The sequence below is a fragment of the Lingula anatina genome, chromosome 1 (genome assembly GCF_051362555.1).
Source record: "Lingula anatina isolate TDL-2025a chromosome 1, LinAna3.0, whole genome shotgun sequence".
Taxonomy (NCBI): Eukaryota; Metazoa; Brachiopoda; class Lingulata; order Lingulida; family Lingulidae; genus Lingula; species Lingula anatina.
The window spans coordinates 61,770,888-61,790,164 of record NC_141767.1 but is presented as its reverse complement, the minus strand read 5'-3'; the positions used below and the strand labels follow the sequence as shown (position 1 = coordinate 61,790,164).

Genomic DNA, 19,277 nt, shown 5'->3' with positions numbered 1-19,277 from the left:
CATATGTCAAGGCACAACAATCTTTTCATTAACACTATAGTCTAAGACTGGACGCTTTGTAGCATGTGTCGTGATCGCCACAATACTCTGTCTCAAAGCTGCACGAATGAGCGTACAGAAGACATTTACCAAGTCTGACTAGCATGTTAATCTTGGCGAATCAGACAAGACATCAGATTCACTTAATATATGCTGGAACAGGGTAGCATTGTACATTCCGTGCCGGGTGAGTCAGGCCGACTTTTAGCGTTCGTTTGGACGGAGTAAATAGGCTGGTGTTAGTCAGTCCTAGCGTATATCTCTGTGGTGAGAACGTCTCCACGGCCACTAGGGAGGGTACATGTAGTGAGGTGTCGCATCTCGACCCACTGTCAGAGGTAAGGAAAAACGTATAGCTAGAGAGGGATATCACAGGCCGGGTATTTCATGAGCACACTAAGTCGTGTAGCATTGCACTAGGCCACCCAGTCACACAATATTTTAATGGAGTCAACTTTGAGATTACAATACTGAAGCAAGTAGCAACTAGTGTTATTCTGACGTGAATTGTGTAAGTTTTATAAGTGTTTTTACAGACTAAAAATCTCAATAAGAAATGAGATAAGGGCGACCTAGGTGCGGTCTGCCCCTAGATAAGCGTTACATGTAGGAGATAAGAACAGATTCTTGCAAGATTGCATGATTACAATGAGAGTATCTTTCCTTGTTAGGAAGATCACATGATTACACTTTGAAGTGTGAACCATTTACAAGGTTGTAGAAACAAAAGGTAAATCATCGTTAGGTACAAAAATGACTAACTATATCCTCGGTTGCAATAAGAAAAACTTTTTGGCAAGTGCCGCTTAAAGTCGAATTAAAATTATAATTGAAGGTATGATTAGGCTTCTACTCGAAACAAAATATGCTTTTGAAAATTATTTGTTCTTCCTTGGACAGTAAAACAATTGTGTGTCTACTCATTCCAAATCCTGAGTAGTCACTATCTTAAACTTCACAATGGCAATCTGTATAACACCGTATTTTATTCGAAAAAACTACATGAGGGAAGAGGTTTGTAAATCTATTTTAGATCTCAATACACGCATATTAAACGCATAAAAATCATAAAACGCGTGTTTTACTTGGACATATAAACCTCCTGTGGGAAACCATGATTATCCTTGCATTGATGGTAGCATATTAACTAAGATACTAATCTTTTTAGCGCTCACCAAAGTGACTGGGTTCATATAGGCGGTGCAGCACTTTGGTTTGGACGCCTCTTCCCACATTGCATGTCGTCTGCCATAAAGGACGATAGTATGGTTAAGCCTAGCGCATAAGGAATTGTTAAAAAAGAAGACAAAATTTGGTCATTAGTTCAGGACCGAAATTCTATTCTAATTCAATGTTGGGGGAATAAGCAGTAGGTAATTTACAATAGGTTCAGAGAATTTATTTAAAGCAAACTAAGTCATAACTACTCAAGATGAAAATTAACTATTTTTTTTCTGTCTTACTGATCTTACTTTCGGCTCCATGCTCTTACTAGTATATAGTATTTGGATTTATTGTGCTGGGGCGTATACGTAGTAAATAAAAACGTAAGCAAGTTCTAAAATGTATAACTGTTATAGCAATCAAGTTTTTAGTTTAGGGTTGCCGATCGATCTCCAGTAATAATGTTTCAAATGTTGCAATGTTTATCGGTCGTTCGTTTAATATTAAGCCCCATGTTATACTTATGTAAGTATTGTACACAATATTTACACAACATATGCATCTTTTCTCATATCTCTAACCTCTGTGTAAAACGTAAGTATATTATAAACGAGAAGTGGGTTTAAGCTGCCATAAAACAGACATGATATGTATAATAATAATAATAACAATGATAATAATAGTTCTCATTGTTGAGTATTTGGCAAACCTGCACCCGTGTTGCGTGCCTATACTGCGTGCCTATACGTAATAGAAAGTCATGATCAATGAAGGCAAATTTGAAGTTTTTAAAATGTCGTCAAAGTGAAAGGTGATAAAGTTCAAGGAGTGGGTAAAAAGTAAGAAATTTCTGGAACCTGAGATATTTGGTTCTTAAATGCATATTTGTAGTGAGGTCATTAGATTTTTTTAAGCAAGTGCATATATGATTTAATAAGGTGTATTAAAATGTTTCAACGTTTTTGTCCCTCAAAACGATTTTTACACCAACCATTGAAACTTAGGTGTCCGAGAAGATTACTAAGTATTAGTCTTCATTACTATCATTTCAACAGTTCCACATTGATGTACAAATATGGGAGCTGAAAAATAAGAGCTGAAATTCCGTCATAGGACAGACAAATTAGGCCGATATACAGATAGACAAAACATCTATTGTTACACAAAATCATTCGTTTGTCATGAACAGAGCACTCAAAGGGCACCTTGTCGCTGCTCATCAAGTCTCCCAACTTTTAACATACACGGAACCTTTAAGATTTATCGCATGTTCAAAATGCATTAAAAGCAGCTTAGGGTTATTCTATGGGAGGGCTGAGTAAGTGCAATATGTAAGGCGTGGAGAAGCGTATATTGAGATGAGTAACTTTGATAGGCGGTTCCCTTTCCTCTGAATCGTGTTTGATTGTCTTGTTATATGGTTTGATAAGGTGACCCTTCTTATAAAAGGAAAGGCGTTGATATTTACATGCAAGTCGAACTATTTTATCAGTAGTAGTAGTTTACAATCACGCAAACAGTTCTCGTTATTGTTCCTTTTAACTATGAGAAGGGTCTCGTTCAGTCAATACGAGTAAACATATTGTTGACTGGAGGTGTCAACCATCAAACTGTGACTGTCATCTGCTTTCAACCTTCAGAAATATAAAAGTGTTCCACGGTCCAAGAGTATGTGCCAAACACGACTGACTGAAATGACATCTAAAGCCAGACAAAGCGTCATTTCTGCTTAAATTCCTACATTGTAGTCAATGAGGATGAGGTTTGATGGCAGTGAACGCTGTTTGAATTTTGAATTCTGAATTTGAGTACTGCTTTCGTACGGTAGCTTAAAAAAGACAGTTCTAAATTTGAGAAAGTTGCCTTATAAATGCAACAAAAGAGATGTATGGAGGTCTATTTTAAAATGTCAGGTTTGTCCCTTTATTAAAAGCCTTTTGCTTTTTATGAAGATCAGTAAAGAACTAGTTCACTTTTATATTGAAAAAGTGGGATATTTTGTTAATGTAAAAACACATCTTCAATGCGTTACGTATGGAAGCCGAGAAAACAGTTCCATCTGAGATCCATTCTCAAGGACCATGACGCACAGATGCGTGGAGACATATAGAAAACACCTTGTCATCGCCATTATGTCAGATATAGTATTCTATTTGATTTTGTTGTGCAAGTTACGTGGGCGGCCATGGTACAGACCTACCCCAGTACGATGTACATGTACGATATACTGGGATATTATGTGTGGTCAAGGTGACGGTCTTCAGGAACATATGTTAAGGCAAACAGTTTCAATTTCCAGCGTTTATAAACCCACATTTTGTGCATGTACCCAGTATATGGTGCTTTATCACGAATCACAATTGCCCTTATTCCGCATTCCCATGGATCTTTGTTTTTGTACAACCATCCTATTGTACATTCTGATATCTTCCATACGTGCCTGTTTGGGGTTCACGTGTGTGCTAACAGCTGCCATACATGTACTAAGAGTGAAATCACGGCCTAATCTAAGAATCTTCGGCAGTTTTGAACACATGCCAATTTATTTTAAGAGTTAATATACAAAGTAGCCCAATAATTACTCTTGACACTGGATTTTCTATGCTAAAGACTATAGTTTTATTGCAGTTCAAATGATAATTTTATCTCGTATTTTTACGAATGCACGGGCCATTTGAGCTCGTATTGCATTGCCATAATGATAGTTAGTCGATCATTTGTATGATTTATCATGCCAATAGATGTTAGTTTGTACATCTAGGTAAATGTTTGTTAGATGATTTTTCTAAATAATAAGTATGGATAATTAGGTGTTATCATAGGTTCATAAGAACACAATCCTTTGTTTGTTTCTTAACAGGATGTCAATCGTAGTTCGTGGTTAATATGACAAATTGTTGGCATTATGGTGAACTTTCATTTCTTCAATATATTTTAAGGCCATCACACTTCTCCAAACCGAATAAACAACCCGCTTATCGTCGCTACAAAACGCACCTTAAATATTTTCTTCCTTGATGTCAAGTTGCAGCACGTTTAACCACCATTACACACGCGAAATAATGTTTAAAGTATTCCTGAAGAATTACGACGACGACCAAACTTGTCACTGTCAGCCGTTGATATTTTTTTCGTAGGAAACTCTGCATATGCCATAGTTAGAGAAAATATGATTTTCTTATGACATGGTGAATCATTTTGTGAATAATGTCGTTTGTGTCATTTGTAATGTCATTTGTTATCAAAAGTTTTAAAGTTATGAGTTCATAAGAATACATGCTTATGGTCGTCTCTTGTTTCAGGTTATCTGTGATATTAAGAAGGCAGTATGGTGGATTTTGGTGGTAAGTTATATCATTTTACGTATCAATTTTGATCAGGTTTAATGTTTTACTTCATGCTTATGAGTAAAAAATAAATGGTTTTATACAGCAGCAAAATCAAATTACGTAAAAATTATCTGTCTTCTATTTATCAGCAAAATATACGTTATGTTATTTCAATTTTTCCATGGAAAAAGACAATATATAATACATATAAATTTAATTTTAAAAAAATATATTAAAATTCTTTCCTGGTCATTTATTACCCCCTATTGCTTTATGTCCAGCATGATTTAGTGCCATCAAGAATAAGATTAACACACAGTATCTTGTATCTTTGTTTACAATATCACCTTGGCATTTAAAAAGCTCTTTAGCTTTTTTATCTTTAGTAAGCAAACACTGACCAGGGAAGTACTACGTGTCGATAACATAATGGGAAAATATTTCCATCGGTCTGGTTAAACATCTAAGTAGAACGCAAACAAAGAAAAGCTGTCTTCATCTGGCTTTTTTTTCATTATGGTGTGTGTGTTTTGTTTGTTTGTTTGTTTATTTGTGTATCAAGATAAGCCGAGGTCTGTCCTGCCATGGCCTTCCTGAGGTGGATTATACATAAATTTTGAACAGCTGTACCTATTATTTCAAGTAGGAAAGGATATCAATTAGCCAGACCTCAGTTGATTTGTAGTGAAGATTATCACGACTTACAACAGTATGAATATAAATTTCCAAATTATCAAGTAAATATCAATCTGTTAAACTGGACAAGAAAAAGATAAGAACATAAACATTTTAAATATTGAAAAAATTCAGTTTTTTATACTGCCATGGAAATTTTCCCTATTCAAGGTTCCACACAAATAAGAAACGGAAGTTGAGTTTCCCAATGCAGCAACATCTCATTAATAATATATAATTGCTAAAGATAAAAAACAGATCTTCAAGCCAATGAATCTTGCCACGGGACCCTTAATTGCTATATGATTTATGCCCCACGTGGCATCCCGCCCCGCACTACCATTTAACCAGAATAATATTTCATACTGGAAATAGGTAGTATTAGATGTCCAATTCCATATCTATGCATTCATTTGATTTATTCGGACGATAATTAAAGAAAAAAATATATTCCAGAATAGAAATCAGGAGCATTTATAAGAATACATGTTTATACTGACAAGATATTGTACAGTTTAATCGACTATGATGGAAGTTATTTTCCAACGATATCACCACTACACTGTCCTTTTTATATTTACATTATTTACACAACGCCACAGTGTCTTCATATGGAGGACAATGTCGTTTATTTATACTAAGACAAAGGCTGTCACAGATATCTTCTTATCAAAATATATGTTCCCAAAAGGGACCTACGCCGTTATCTGATATATCATTGAGACAGGTGTCTCTTGTTCTTATACTCCTTTGCCCTAGATACAGGCACGTTGTCATACATGCAGGCTGATAAAATAATGGCTATTGTCTTACTTGAGCATTCAGCAACCTTCATACCCTTTTGTCAAAAATAAAACTTTTGGTGAACATCTATACGTGAGCAGCATAAATGAGAAGCTCATTTATTTGTTAGTAAAAAAAAAACATCACATGATGCCTTCTTTGCAAGGTAGAAAAAACTTCACTTGCTTTCTAAATTGGCCAAGCATCCGGAAAGGATATACATCTTCAAGAACCGCGCCTTTCATTTTGCAGAAGATTTAAAACTTATTTCAAACATATTGAAAATTGATGTTTAAATAGCTAGTCAGAAAGGTCTCATTTATGCTAGATCCTGAAATTTGATTTACCTCTTGACTGTTTCGTCTGTTCACTCTGACAGACTTGGTCACAACTGAATTACCTGTTCAGGTGAAGGTGAACAGGTAATTATCTCAGGTAATTATCTTGATGATGACTTGTTAGCCCCTCTCGCCCCCTCCCCTCAGGGTGGGTTTGAGAATGTCGTCATCCACATGGGACAGCTTGTGTGCTCCTTCATCTCTGTTCATGGTGTGTTTCTTCCTTCTTATCCAGATCGATTCCAAAACTTTGCGCTAGCTGTAGTCATTTTCACCGGTTAGCACCTTTACATTGTCCCATTTTGGCACATGGTTGTTATCTGACATATGATCTGTGATGGCAGATTTGTGTAGAACTCCTGTCGACATAGAGCATTTGGATCTGGTGTTAACTCCCTCACCTACATTTTTCTTAACATCTTTCTTGTGTTCCTCTAGTCTTGTTTCTAATTTTCTTCCCGTCTCTCCAACATAGACTCTGTCACAGCTCCCACACCCGATTTGATATACTTCTCCACACTTCTTGTTGCCTTCTATCTTATCTTTTGGATGTACAAGAAAGCATAAATGAAACCTTTCTGACTATCAAAACTAAGAGCCAATGAAACTATATTCACATTTAAATAGCTAGTCATTTGCTAAAGCGGTGCTCTTGAGGTTTATAAATGGAGTGAATCGAAACTAAAATATTATTATCCAACCTGGAAAAATATAGAATGTAATGATGATAAAAATTTCTAATGAAGTCGAAATGCCCTCCCTCCTCCACCCGATACTAGGAAGACCAACATTTGAAGCCCACATTTTTCAAGATGCTTGAAATCATCTTATACTATATAATAAACGGTTATAGTACTGCACATTGACTGCACATTGTCATCTTTTTACAATTATCCCATTTCATAAAGACATCCATTTTATAGTGCCTCTTGACACTTGATTGAGATCAAGTGATTTTTATCAAAAGAATGCCGCCCCATTTGTCTTTAGGGGTATAAAAAGTAATGCGCACTAAAATGCATCAGCACAAAACTAACGATGATTCAATGCCCCTCCGCTCATTAAATATAGGTATTGATGTAATATAGTTGATTTTCTTGTTTTTAGGTTTACATCATTGGGAGATCTCAGCCATAGCCATCGGCCTTTTCTGTCTGGCCATCCTTGCGGTCATCTATGGCGTGTGGTTGTATCTTGACTACAAGAAACGTCTGTTCCTAGCGAGGGCCAAATTCTTGTACCAGAATGGCAAAGCAGGAAGCACTATGAACAGAAGCCTTGTGCCCAAAGAAGGCCCAGAGGGAACAGAGGTTAGACCTTATTACGATTTGCTTTTGAGTTAATTCTAACAAACCGATTTTTCAAACCTTAGGCTCTGAAAATTTGATGTATTTATATTTATTAAGGGAAACCAACTCTTTATCTCTCTGCTGTTTTCCAACGTGACGTGTTGTGTGATTGTGTCCGGTTTGATTACTTGCAAACATTGCATCAGCGCGTTTCAAACTATTCCGCGAGTTCTAAACCAAGGTGTAGTCGGTGCACGTTTGTGATGGGTACCATAGGTGATAACACAGCTCCAGTTTTTATATTAGCCAAGCCATCGGGAAAAAATGCGGTAAGTAACCGCAATCTCATTTCTTTTTTATACACATAAATGAACGGCATGCATGATAACAGGTATGGCCGAAAGAATAGAATAGAATAACTTCACAACGGGGTAATGATAGAAACGTAGTTTTTGGAGTAACTGAATAAAACGCGCTGATGCCATGTGGTGTCGGTGACAGAATGATTGTAATGATGTTCTTGCTCTACATGTATGTGTTTGCTCAGTGACTCAGAAATAATGCTTATTTTGCACAGAGACTATTTTTGAAAAATGTTTCTATTTTTGCAATTGACATCACATTCTAAAAACAATTTCTTTTCTCCCAGATGCGCACTATGCCGCGAGTCCCACAACTTCCACCAGGGTTTGTTGGTATTCCAGACGAATTCGTCGTTGTTGAAGGACCAAAAGGAGAACAAATATTTGCCCGGGCTGAAGCTGTCAATTACAGAGAGGAAAGGTTCATCGCCAGAATGCTGTACCCCGTCTCTAACGATGAAAACTTGTTCACAGTCAGTAATGATGTCGATCTTCTGCCTTTTGTGCGTATTATCACCAAGGCAGTGGATGCCGTGCGTAGAGGTGACAAGTTCCAGTTAGTGTTACCGGAAGTACCGGAAATACCCGACTACATGTCCGAAGCGAACTATCCCAGCCGAGGAGACAACATGTCAATGACCAGCGACGCATTGATCGGAAGAGACTCTCCAGTATAGATCGCAGTCCTTTCCACGCCAAATCAGGTTACTAGCTTTGTCAAACAGAAAGTTTGATAGATCTACTGAATTTTAAAACCGACGTTAATTGTGGTGATTTAATCATTTGTTTTGGGAGAATATCCCGATAAAAATGTTATAGATTGATAATATAATGGAACCAATGTCATATTGGGGAGGTGGGTTTCGTCGTGCTTTGAATGTTTGCAGATGCTTTTGTGACATTTACGAAACAATATCGTGCCAAGAGCAATATAAAAGGTCTATTATCCGTCTCGAGTATAAAACACGCCTCTCGTCATGCACACTTTGCGTCAATGGTGACTGTACATAAAATGAAAAGTATTGATGTTGTCGCTGCTTATGATTTTCTTTTAATTTATTTATAGTATTAACTCAAAGCGTCAACTAAATTATGTGCAATACATAGAGGCCTCGTTCTTGCCCTCTTCAAAATAGGGTAGTAGGTCAATAATGTGAGCAATTTAATACATGCTGCTTGAAACTTGTTCTCTTTTTTTTTAATGTTGTCCGTCTTTATGTACCACTGAATGAAAATAAATTGTTTTAACAATCTCATCGTTTCTTAATGAAATAAGCGGATACTTACACAGTTATACTATCACTACAGTCAGTAATTTCAGTTTGGTCTGATTCCGTACATACGTATAGAAAAAAGAAAGTTCGAAAAATTTATCTAAAAAACTATTTTCAGTTACTAGTACATGTAGCATGACAAAAAAAAACTGTTTGTTTCGTTAGTAGTAGTCATAATCCGGTAGCAGCAGAGTAAAGGTTTCATGCATTACGATAAATAACAAAAATGATTAAAAAAAACAAGGCGAATTCATCAGTCATACGTAATATATCACTCTGACACACGGGTGACTCAACATTTTGTCTGTAATTCTCGCAGAGAAATATTTAAGCGTGTCCAAACAGATATTTAGGGCAGAGAGACTTCGTTTTACGTGAAAGTTTACATGTACATGAAGGATTCAAATATACCGGTAGATCTACGCCTAGAATCAAAAGTTATAAACCAAGAACAGTTAAATCATCGACAGTTAACTACACAGTTGTAGCAGAGTCGTCAGATTTGCAGATTAGAAACATGAGTCTCGTAAGAAGATGACACTGGCTTGTAAAAGATTGGTAACACCGATGTTAGCATGATACTCGGTAGTTACTACAAGTCCATTGACTGGGTCCACTAATCAAGACCATTAATTTCACGAAGAACTAGAAAAACACTCAGTGAACGCAGTCCTTCACCAAGGACTTACTTCTAAGATAGTGTAGACCATTGATTTCGTAAATGCCTAGAAACACTTTCGAGAAGGATATTATATATAAAAACTACAAAGCACATAAAAGTACATTCGTTTTTTGAAGAAAACTTAAGTTTAATATCTTTGAAAAGGTATTTTATCAAAAAAGCAAGCGTCTTTAAACCTAGCAAAATGTAATCGTTGAACAATTTCACGTAATTAAAATTTAAATGAACTGATACATATAAGTCAATTTGTGAACTACTCCCCGTGTCTGGTGCTCATTAATGTCAACACTTTCCATTACTGGTGTTATCTTATTGCCCGCGCTTCATTATATCAGCCATTGTAACAATTAAAAGTCATATCAATTTCATCAACAGCAGAGATGATAAGTATATACATAACAAGCTTCTGTCTTGCTGGCCCGACAGTAACGTAGTCATTTTCTTTGCATGTCCAACGCAATAATGTCACAGTGAGATACACGTACAATTGCCTATTATCATAATCCAACTAATCTTTTTCTAGAAGGTGAGCTTAGTGGTACTCGTAGCATATGTAGCAATACACAAATTTAAGTTTGCCAACTACATATTTATAAACACTAAAAAAGGCATTCTTTTCTATTCCATCGGTTACGCATTATTTCTTCTTTTTTTCAATTGTAGATGGAGCCTCTCCCTCCACCGCCCCCTGAGCTGGTTGCGTCCTACTTCGTCGCTGTCCCTGATGAGTTCGTAGTTGTTGAGACCTCTACAGGTGGCGCTCATCGCTTTGCCAGGGTCGAGGCTGTGGACGAATATCACTGCTCAGTGCTGGCCCAGATACTGGACCCCCTCCCTGGGGAAGAAAACGTCTATTCTATTCGCGAAAAGAAGGACGTGTTTCCTTTCACCTCCATTGTCAGGAAGAACGTGGAAGCATGTAGGCGGGGAGATTACTTTGAGATCATTCCATAGTTTGAAGATCCAAGTTTAAAGAACTCTCTGTGCTGTACTGCGGATTACACTGGTGAAGATTTTCAGCAATACAATTTATTTTTGTATTGTTATTGTAAATATTGTGTCTATATATACGTACATGTATCATGAATTAATAATTAGAGACGTTAAAATGCGTCAAGCATACAACTAATTGAAGCACAACCGTTAAGTTACAGTTACAAACGGGATGTTGTGCATTTGCATTTTTTAACCTCTAAAGGCGTCAGTCGCTTGGTCCAGCATAAAGAATACGTACTTGTATTTACCTAATGTTGCATCAACTATTCCCAGAAAAAAACAAAATCCCAATGCTCTTAAATAAGAGTCACCCAAATGTCTATTTGATTAACCCAATACCGTTATTCAGCATGGGACGACTTTGGGTATAAATTTTAGAAACATTTTACGCTCTTATTTCACTGATGAGATTATGTAGAAATGTACTGTACATGTAATAAAACTTTCAACTGTACGACCTAAGAATTGTACGTAGAAAAAAAAGTAGAAAACAAGAGCATTCTAAGTTGCCAATCGTGCTTACTGTGAGTTTAATTTTTTATACAAAAACCATTATCCAAAGAGTAACGATGTGCTAATGCTGCAGAGATGTTATCTTATTATGATTATCTGTTTATTTACTTGTCATTTATTTAGTTATTTTTTCTACCTTTGTGAACACTTGAATGTTTACGTATGTAGGCCTACATTCATATAATATCCATCACGTATGACTAGGACAGAGCAGTTGAGCGGTAAAAACATTTGTCGTTTCTGTTCAACTTCGGGTCCACCGGCCACTGTATCGTACCACTACGTCCTCACTTTCAAATATCTTCCTTTCACAGGTTTTAACATGGCTTATTGTGTTAGAGGAGATCATCAGCATTGCAGTTTCTACGTCTCTTAAAATTGTTATAGACTTAACCAGAGAAAAAATGTCAGTTGTATGAATAAATTATTTTATTAAGTAAAAACGAGTTTGCACTTAAAATCACAACTGTATCGAGACAATTACGTTTGTTAAATACGTTTGTTCTTAGTGTATTTCTTTTTAAAAACTTTTTACAATTGCTTGTCGACTTTCTTCTGAAAAAGTTGCTACTATAAAAAAATCAAGCCTGATAAAAATAGTATTATGCTGTGGTAAATTCTTTCGCTTTACATAACCTTTAACTTGTGTGTGATCAAACGGATTTCCGATTATCAATGCTATTCTCGTAGGCATATCATTAAAATCTCCATTTCAAATTGATTTTATTTGTATGATAAAAACAATGAATGTCGACTGTTTAATTGCATTAACAACTACGTCACTCATATGTCAACTGCATGTCACAGTCTTTCATGCACTCCCGAATCAAAGCATCAAAGCGCTCGTTTTGAGAAACTGTGAAATGGTTCTTCCAATCTCCAACAGCACCTGTAACGAAATCCACACAACCAGTTTAGTTTAAACTGGTTTTGACAATTTGATCGAGTCAATAATTTGAAGGTGCATGTGTATTTTATATGTATTTTTAAAATAAAATGTACTAGAGTTTATCGACTGCGCGTAATGTACAAGTAAATTTAAATAACATGAAACATCTGCGATACCTTTCCTATACATGCCAGTGGCTCCTTTCCGCCATATGTTTTTATCAGAGCTCTCTATAAACTTCTCTAAAAAGTCGTGTTTTTTGGCCTGCATGGATTCAAACCTGCATTCTTTTGCAATTTTCATGCAAACGTCTTGGTCCAGAGGTTGGCCGAGAAAATCTGATATCTTCTGAACATGGCTTACAGGGTCCTTGTTGTAGGAAAACAGATTGTTTGTTACAATGCATTTTACAACCAAAGTAAAATGTAAAACCTTTACATAGCTGAAGCTAATCGGTGAAATCTACAACGTGCTCAACTTTCCCCCCAAGAACGATACGTTTTGCTGGATATGGTGAGCCCATCATGACAAGAAACTGAGATGGTTTGTGAGGGGACATGATTTTTCTATATACATTCATTTTAGTGTTTTAGACATTGTTTTTTCGATTCAATCATTGGAAAACTGCGTAATAATAATTTAATAGACAAATGAGCAAAAATGTTCATTAGTTGGTAGTTGGATCATAAATGAAAATTATCAAACACATGCCGAAATATTTTTATACCGTTAGCAGGGGCGGATTTAGGCCGTCTTCTGGGTCTTCCGGAAGACGGTCAGATTTTCAAGTTTACATTGTCGGGCATCTAATGTTTTTTGTCGGAAGACGGTCAAAAATGGAGGATGGATCAACAAAGATAATTTGGAAGACTGTCAGAAAATATCTCTGGATCCGTCCCTGGTTAGCTTACGGCCAACCTGGGCGAAGGCCTTCAGACTGATGTGAGTGGACGTTGACACTCACTGATCGCTAGGTGGCGGGGCTCCGTATCTCGAAAGGTTCGCTATGTTGCGCACGTACGTTAGTGCCTCGATTCCATAACCGATTCTATTTCGAGATACGGGGCCACGAAATCGAGACGCACTTGCACGTGCGCAACATAGCGAACCTTTCGAGATACGGAGCCCTGGTATGTCATGACATTTATAAGGGGGTCCTGCCCGCTATACCACCTAGCGGTCAGTGAGTGTCAACATCTACCCAGGTGGCCGTAAGCTAACGGTATGAAAATATTTCGGCTTTTCTTTGATAATTTTCTTTTATGATTATTTAATAGACAGTTTAAAAGAAACCCACGCACCCTCTTCATTTCCTCATACATGATAGTAAGGACACTGGAATCCGTTTTAGAGTATTTCCACCATTCATGAGCAAATTCAAACCAATTGGTATAATCTGAAACCAACGGGAAATATTATCAACATCTACAAATCAAAACAATATCTTCAGTAAATGACCGTTAGTTAGATTAACTTTTATATGCAATTATAAATATACATGTATATCGCACCGTTACGGAAAAAACGAATTAGTTGCCCAATTTCTAAATAAAAGTACGATGTTAAAAAAATGTGTCGCTTAAATCTCTGAGGAAGGAAGGAAGGACGTGCCTGCCAAATTACACACTTCAGTAAAAATATATAGATTTTTTATCAAACAGGTGTGACAGGAATGGTAGTCAGCTAAGAACCGCAGTCCTTCCCCTATTACTTTGTGCAGGTGACATACGTCCCATATACTAACCCAGTGGCGGATTTAGAGGGAGGTCAGGGGGGTCCTGACTCCCCCCCCCCTTCGGTACCAAATGGCACCGTTCGCCCTCTAAAATACTAAAACGGGGGGGGGGGGGGTCAGCTTCGTATCCGCAGACCCCCCCCCCCCCCACTTCAAATAAACCTGGATCCGCCCCTGTCACCCCAATACTCCGACTAACCCTAACCTGTACTTATCATATCGGACCCGGGCTTCCATTCCTAGGACTATCATTTCTGTCACACCTGGAAAAGACATTTACCCCTGACACCGGGTTTGGACTCCATCTTCATCATCAGTTCAAAGTAACCATCCCACGTGCCCGTGTACTCTCGTGTAGCTAAACCCTTCAAATGATAATACAGAGACGTGTACGCATCTTTGGGATTTCTGAAAATTTTCACGATTTTACATTTTTTCTTGAAAATCTCTGGGGGTATCCAATCCACTGGAAGATGAGTATTGAGCACTCGTGGGGATGGCGACTTGTCTAGGGCGGAAATGTCGACCATTTCTAAGAAATAGTGCTCCTTAGGTTCGTCAGATAGGCGGGCTTCCCCGCCGTGAATAATCATGGACACCACTTCCCACAACCAATGAGTGCCTGGAATAGGGAGAAAGTAGAAATGGAAAAATGGCACTGCAAGCGACAGTAACAAAGGTTTTTAATTAAGGTCGTTTATATATATATGTGTGTGTGTGTGTGTGTGTGTGTGCGTGTGCGATAATAGATTACTCTAGCATTTATTATTATTAATTTTTGTTTTTTAAATTGCTAGACTGATGTTAGTAAAATTCCGCTTGGACAAACAATTATTCCGCTAGCTTACTTTTAATGAAATAAAAATGTTAAATGGACCTATATATTGAGAATGAGTGTAAGCGTGGGGTTTTCGAATGCCGCAAACATTCGAGCACTGGTTGTGCGATATTAAAACTGTGCCAAGATGATTAACAAGTGGCGAGATACGTGAGGAGATGATAAAATAGATTATTTTTGGCGATATTAGTTCATGGCATTTATCTGTCAAAAAGAATAACTCTTCGTAGATAGACGTTAAAAACGGCGATTTATATATTTTAATATATAAAGTGTGTTAAATTTTTTACACTTTGTCCTCTCAAGGAGTTTTAAAATTCTTGGTCTGATTAAGGTTAAAATCTATTTGGGACGTCGAGCGCGGATGCTCCTTATAGATAAATCTCTTACATAATAACACAGCCGTTAAACTGCGGGACGATCGGGTCAACAATATTGAACTTTATTAGTTTAAGCAACGGTATGAGGAGTGAAAATCATATTTAAGATTAAAATTTGACAAAGCTAAGGAATGAATACTCTCAATGTTTAAGTCCTACTGAAGTAATGTACTATAAACAAGGGTCTTTCTTTCTTTGTGGAGGGAGGTCAAAACAAGCAAGGGTCTATATACCCCGGTATATAGCTATATCTATATAGCTCAGTGGAAAAAGTAGGTCTTACCCTCAACGGTCATGATTGCTATCGGCTAGGGTCAGTGCCTGAATGATTACATAAGCCTAGTTACCAACCTTATACATACGGATCTTACATATACATCTCAACACAGGACCACATAACAGATAGGCGTGCACTGCATACGACTAGATGGAGAAGTGCACGTATCTATGAATATCTAATGGTAAAATTATCTCTTTCTATCTCTCTCTCTCTGCCCTGCACACTATTTAGAAAGATGTAGTTTGTAGGCCCACTTTGAAATACCGGTAGGTGTACTGACCACATTTAAGAAAAGCACACACGACAACATCAGTTTCCCTGGCCTGGAAGTTCTTCAAGTTGTGCATGCGTGTCGTGAGCCTTGGGAACGGTGGCAGGTTATATAATCCATCCACGTCCTTTGTGGTAATAGTGTGTCCATTGCCATCCGGTACCTTGACAATACGGTCCTCTTCTTCTTCACTGCTCATTTCAAAAACAGCACTTCAACGGCCGCTTTCATCTAAATGTTTATATTGGTAATTAATGAGTCGCTATGGTCCGACTCGATCAAGCAATGTTCTAACTTATATTTAGCACGCTTTTTCAAGTCTTATAGTCTCCGGTCACTAGTTTACTTGAGATATTTCTCATACCTATAAGAGCTAGACATAGGATGCAGTTTAGTTTACTAAAAATGTGCCTCTTGACAAACTCCAATGTCAACTTAGTTTTTGGCTAACATAACAGTGATAAAATAATTAACAGCGATTAGAAGAAATTTTATTTTAAGTTAGGAATGATAAATGAAGAAAGTAAAGTGTCGTGAAACTAAAAATAGAATATGTTGCAGCACGAATGGGTGGAAATCAAACCTTAATTATACATTAACATGATAGGCAAATGTTGAAAAAGCTTAATTGAAAACTTACATAAAGATGTCTACGTGTACAAAGGTCAAATGTATGAGTATCTTAAAACAATAGGGATCTATTTTACCCAGTTATACTGCAGGGCCGTAGCCTCCGGGGGGGGGGGGGGGGCAGGGGGGGGCAGTTGCCCCCCCCTGGGATTTGAGGTGCAAAAAAAAAATAATCGCAAAGGTAAAAAAAAAAATTGCAAAGTTGGTATCAATTCTGTACGTGAGAAAATGCACTCATGGCCACTAGACAATCATTCAACAATCTGTTTACAAAGGTGTACTGTTTTTAGCCAACTCACTTCATGCCAAAAAGCTCACCCTCCCTTAGGGAGCTATCCCCCAGGCCAATTGGCGTGTTGTGTTGAAAAAATGACTGTACTTATGGCAAAATGAACACACAATTTCTGACTTCTGATTGAGCAATAAATAACAGTTAAAGTGCACCAGAATGCAGTATTATACATACAGTTTTTAAAAATGTTCCACACCGTGGGAGGGGGACACCCCCTACCAAACCCTCGCCCCCTCGTGTCCGCTTACTGCCCCCCCCCCCTGGCATTTTGCTCAGGCTACGGCCCTGTACTGCGTATTGAGATTTTGGTTTTTATAAATGCCAGTGTTACTAAATCAATTGTTTAATCACCAGTGATTTAAGGAATTTTAGATATTCTGTAAGACGTACTGAGGATTTTTATGGAATGCATCACAAGAAAATGTATTTGTCTCCTCATTAACCCAAGCGAAAGAATAAATAAAGGAAAAACACAAATGTAGTGTTCGAAATTTGGCCGATAGCGGCTGCTTTTATTGAAAGGTCCCTCTAGTAAAAAATGGTGTTAGTTATTATATAGCATTAAATAATGTTACATCAATTAAAATTACGTAATGTTATAGCATAAAAATAAATATCAAAACAAAAAAGTGCACGTATTTTCGTTTGTGGGGTTGCAAAGAGGCGTCTATGTCTCACAAACCACTTTGAACGGAGAAAAAAAAAGCACATTGTTATTAATCCAATATAATAACAACAAGGAAAGGCTTTGTTTGGTACAGACTGATTGCGGCACGGTCGTGTAGCTTTCATATTTCGTCATTCATAGCGAAACATCACTACTCAGTTCAAGCACTGGTGGGGTATCGCTTTAAAAGACGTGTGTTAAGATACTTCATGGTATATTACCACTTCATAGGATAAGAATTACTACTTCGTGATAGAAGGCGACTTCATTGGTTAAAAAATAAGGACCCTTAGGAGACTTCGTAGTATATTACCACTTCATGGTACATTGTATCCAAACATGTTTCAGTTCTGGTTGGATGTGGAAATTAGGCGTAAAGGTCGATATGAAGTTTCATTCTAGACCATGATTTCCAGAGTGACGCGTGTATTTGAAATGGGGTGTGTGTGTGTGTGTGTGTGTGTGTGTGTGGGGGGGGGGGGGGGGGGAGTAACATTACTCACTCTCATGATAGTGCGTATTTTATCTCGTTGGAGTTTAATGAAGCTGTTATTTTCAGATGTTCTCGTAGATACCCGTGAGATTAACTTCTATAAATAATGTACTTTATTTCAAGAGCTCCAGTCCAGTGACGGAAAGCATAAAGCTATTTTTTTGTTTTACCCATTTAGTTTTGAGATTTTTCAGATTTCAGGACGATTAAAAACTGACAATATTTGGACGTTGAATCATGGCGGGTCTAAGGCACTAGATGTATAAGACAAACGAAGTGTATAAATAAACACATTGCCTGCCTCTAAACTAGGGCATAAAACTGACCATGTGTGATTTGATTGGCGGCGCAGGTTTATAGATGTGGCTAGTACACAGTAGCAAGAATGTATGTCTTTCCACTGTAGGTAGAGAACTCTACTAGGCAGAGAGGTTTTAATTTTGCTCCACATTAGGTGTACATTAATATCCTTAACAAACCGTCTATTCCATTATTCGTGTTATAGAAGTATTCTCTTTTTGTAACTATGACGTAAATGTTATGAATTGTAATAACAAGCTGTAAAAATAGGCTTTTCTATTGATATGCAAGATAAATGTTTCGAAAATATCTCGGTCGTTTAAAAAGATTGACCTCCTGGCCTATATATACTAAATGAAAACGCTTAGGTCGGAAAGTCTGAAATCTGAATGATTTGAAACGGTCAACTGTCCAGATAGATAATGGGGAGAATGAAATACTGGGGATTTATAAAACTGGTGTAGAGCCGCATTTTGCAACTGCAACGCATTTTGCAACCAAAGAAAATCGTGACAACGAATTTTTCAACCGGAACGCATTTTGCAACCAGAATTTTTTCTAAGTCAATAAATAGCTAGTGTGAAGTTCTATAAAGGTAAAATTGGAATGGGGACGGGGTTGTCTCGGCTAGGTACGCTTACATTGGTAAAGCTTTCCCTGTGGTGTACAATTTATTATATACATACATAATCTATTTCACATTGTCACTTCCTAAACCATCATAGTTAGGAACTTGATACGTCGGGGATTCATAGACCTATCATTATAGGCATTTGCAAAGGCTCTTCGGAATTCAATTGTGACTTGGGGTGTGGTCGACCCTGGGGGTGGTCTATTCTAATTTTTTCATCGTATTTTATGCTAGGAACATGAAACGTGGCTACATACTATTTTGAATCTGGAAGGGCACTTCGGATTTTTTTTTTTTTTTTTTTTTTTTTTGGGGGGGGGGGAGGGGGCTGGGGGCGGTTGAGTCTAATTGGCATTGTTATTCCTGCTATATCTATCCTTAGACCAATAAAGCTGGGAACGTAAGGCTATGGGGATTGAAAAATCTG

At 37.4% G+C, this 19,277-nt stretch overlaps 2 protein-coding genes across 4 annotated transcripts; one reads left to right on the top strand and one right to left on the bottom strand.

The window, feature by feature from the left end:
* Window positions 1–96: 96 nt before the first annotated feature.
* On the top strand, window positions 97–11,385 carry LOC106155421 (uncharacterized). Of its 3 annotated transcripts, none has more exons than XM_087008053.1 (4): window positions 128–377; window positions 4,506–4,547; window positions 7,436–7,638; window positions 10,599–11,385. In XM_087008053.1, exons 2-4 carry the CDS (start codon window positions 4,532–4,534, stop codon window positions 10,887–10,889), a joined length of 510 nt encoding a protein of 169 aa, XP_086864179.1. In that variant the 5' UTR covers window positions 128–377; window positions 4,506–4,531; the 3' UTR covers window positions 10,890–11,385. The 3 variants fall into 3 exon arrangements, with proteins under 3 accessions (XP_086864184.1, XP_086864179.1, XP_013385724.1); XM_013530270.2 differs by lacking the exon at window positions 10,599–11,385 and adding an exon at window positions 8,267–9,230 and having other exon boundaries at window positions 131–377; XM_087008058.1 differs by lacking the exons at window positions 4,506–4,547; window positions 10,599–11,385 and adding an exon at window positions 8,267–9,230 and having other exon boundaries at window positions 97–377.
* Window positions 11,386–11,851: 466 nt separating this feature from the next.
* LOC106154392 (sulfotransferase 1C2-like) lies at window positions 11,852–16,226 on the bottom strand. Its single transcript, XM_013528730.2, has 5 exons — window positions 15,847–16,226; window positions 14,349–14,690; window positions 13,635–13,729; window positions 12,510–12,702; window positions 11,852–12,333 (listed from the first exon to the last, which is right to left on the bottom strand). The coding sequence occupies exons 1-5, from the start codon at window positions 16,034–16,036 to the stop codon at window positions 12,224–12,226; spliced, it is 930 nt and encodes a 309-aa protein (XP_013384184.2). The 5' UTR covers window positions 16,037–16,226; the 3' UTR covers window positions 11,852–12,223.
* Window positions 16,227–19,277: the final 3,051 nt, after the last annotated feature.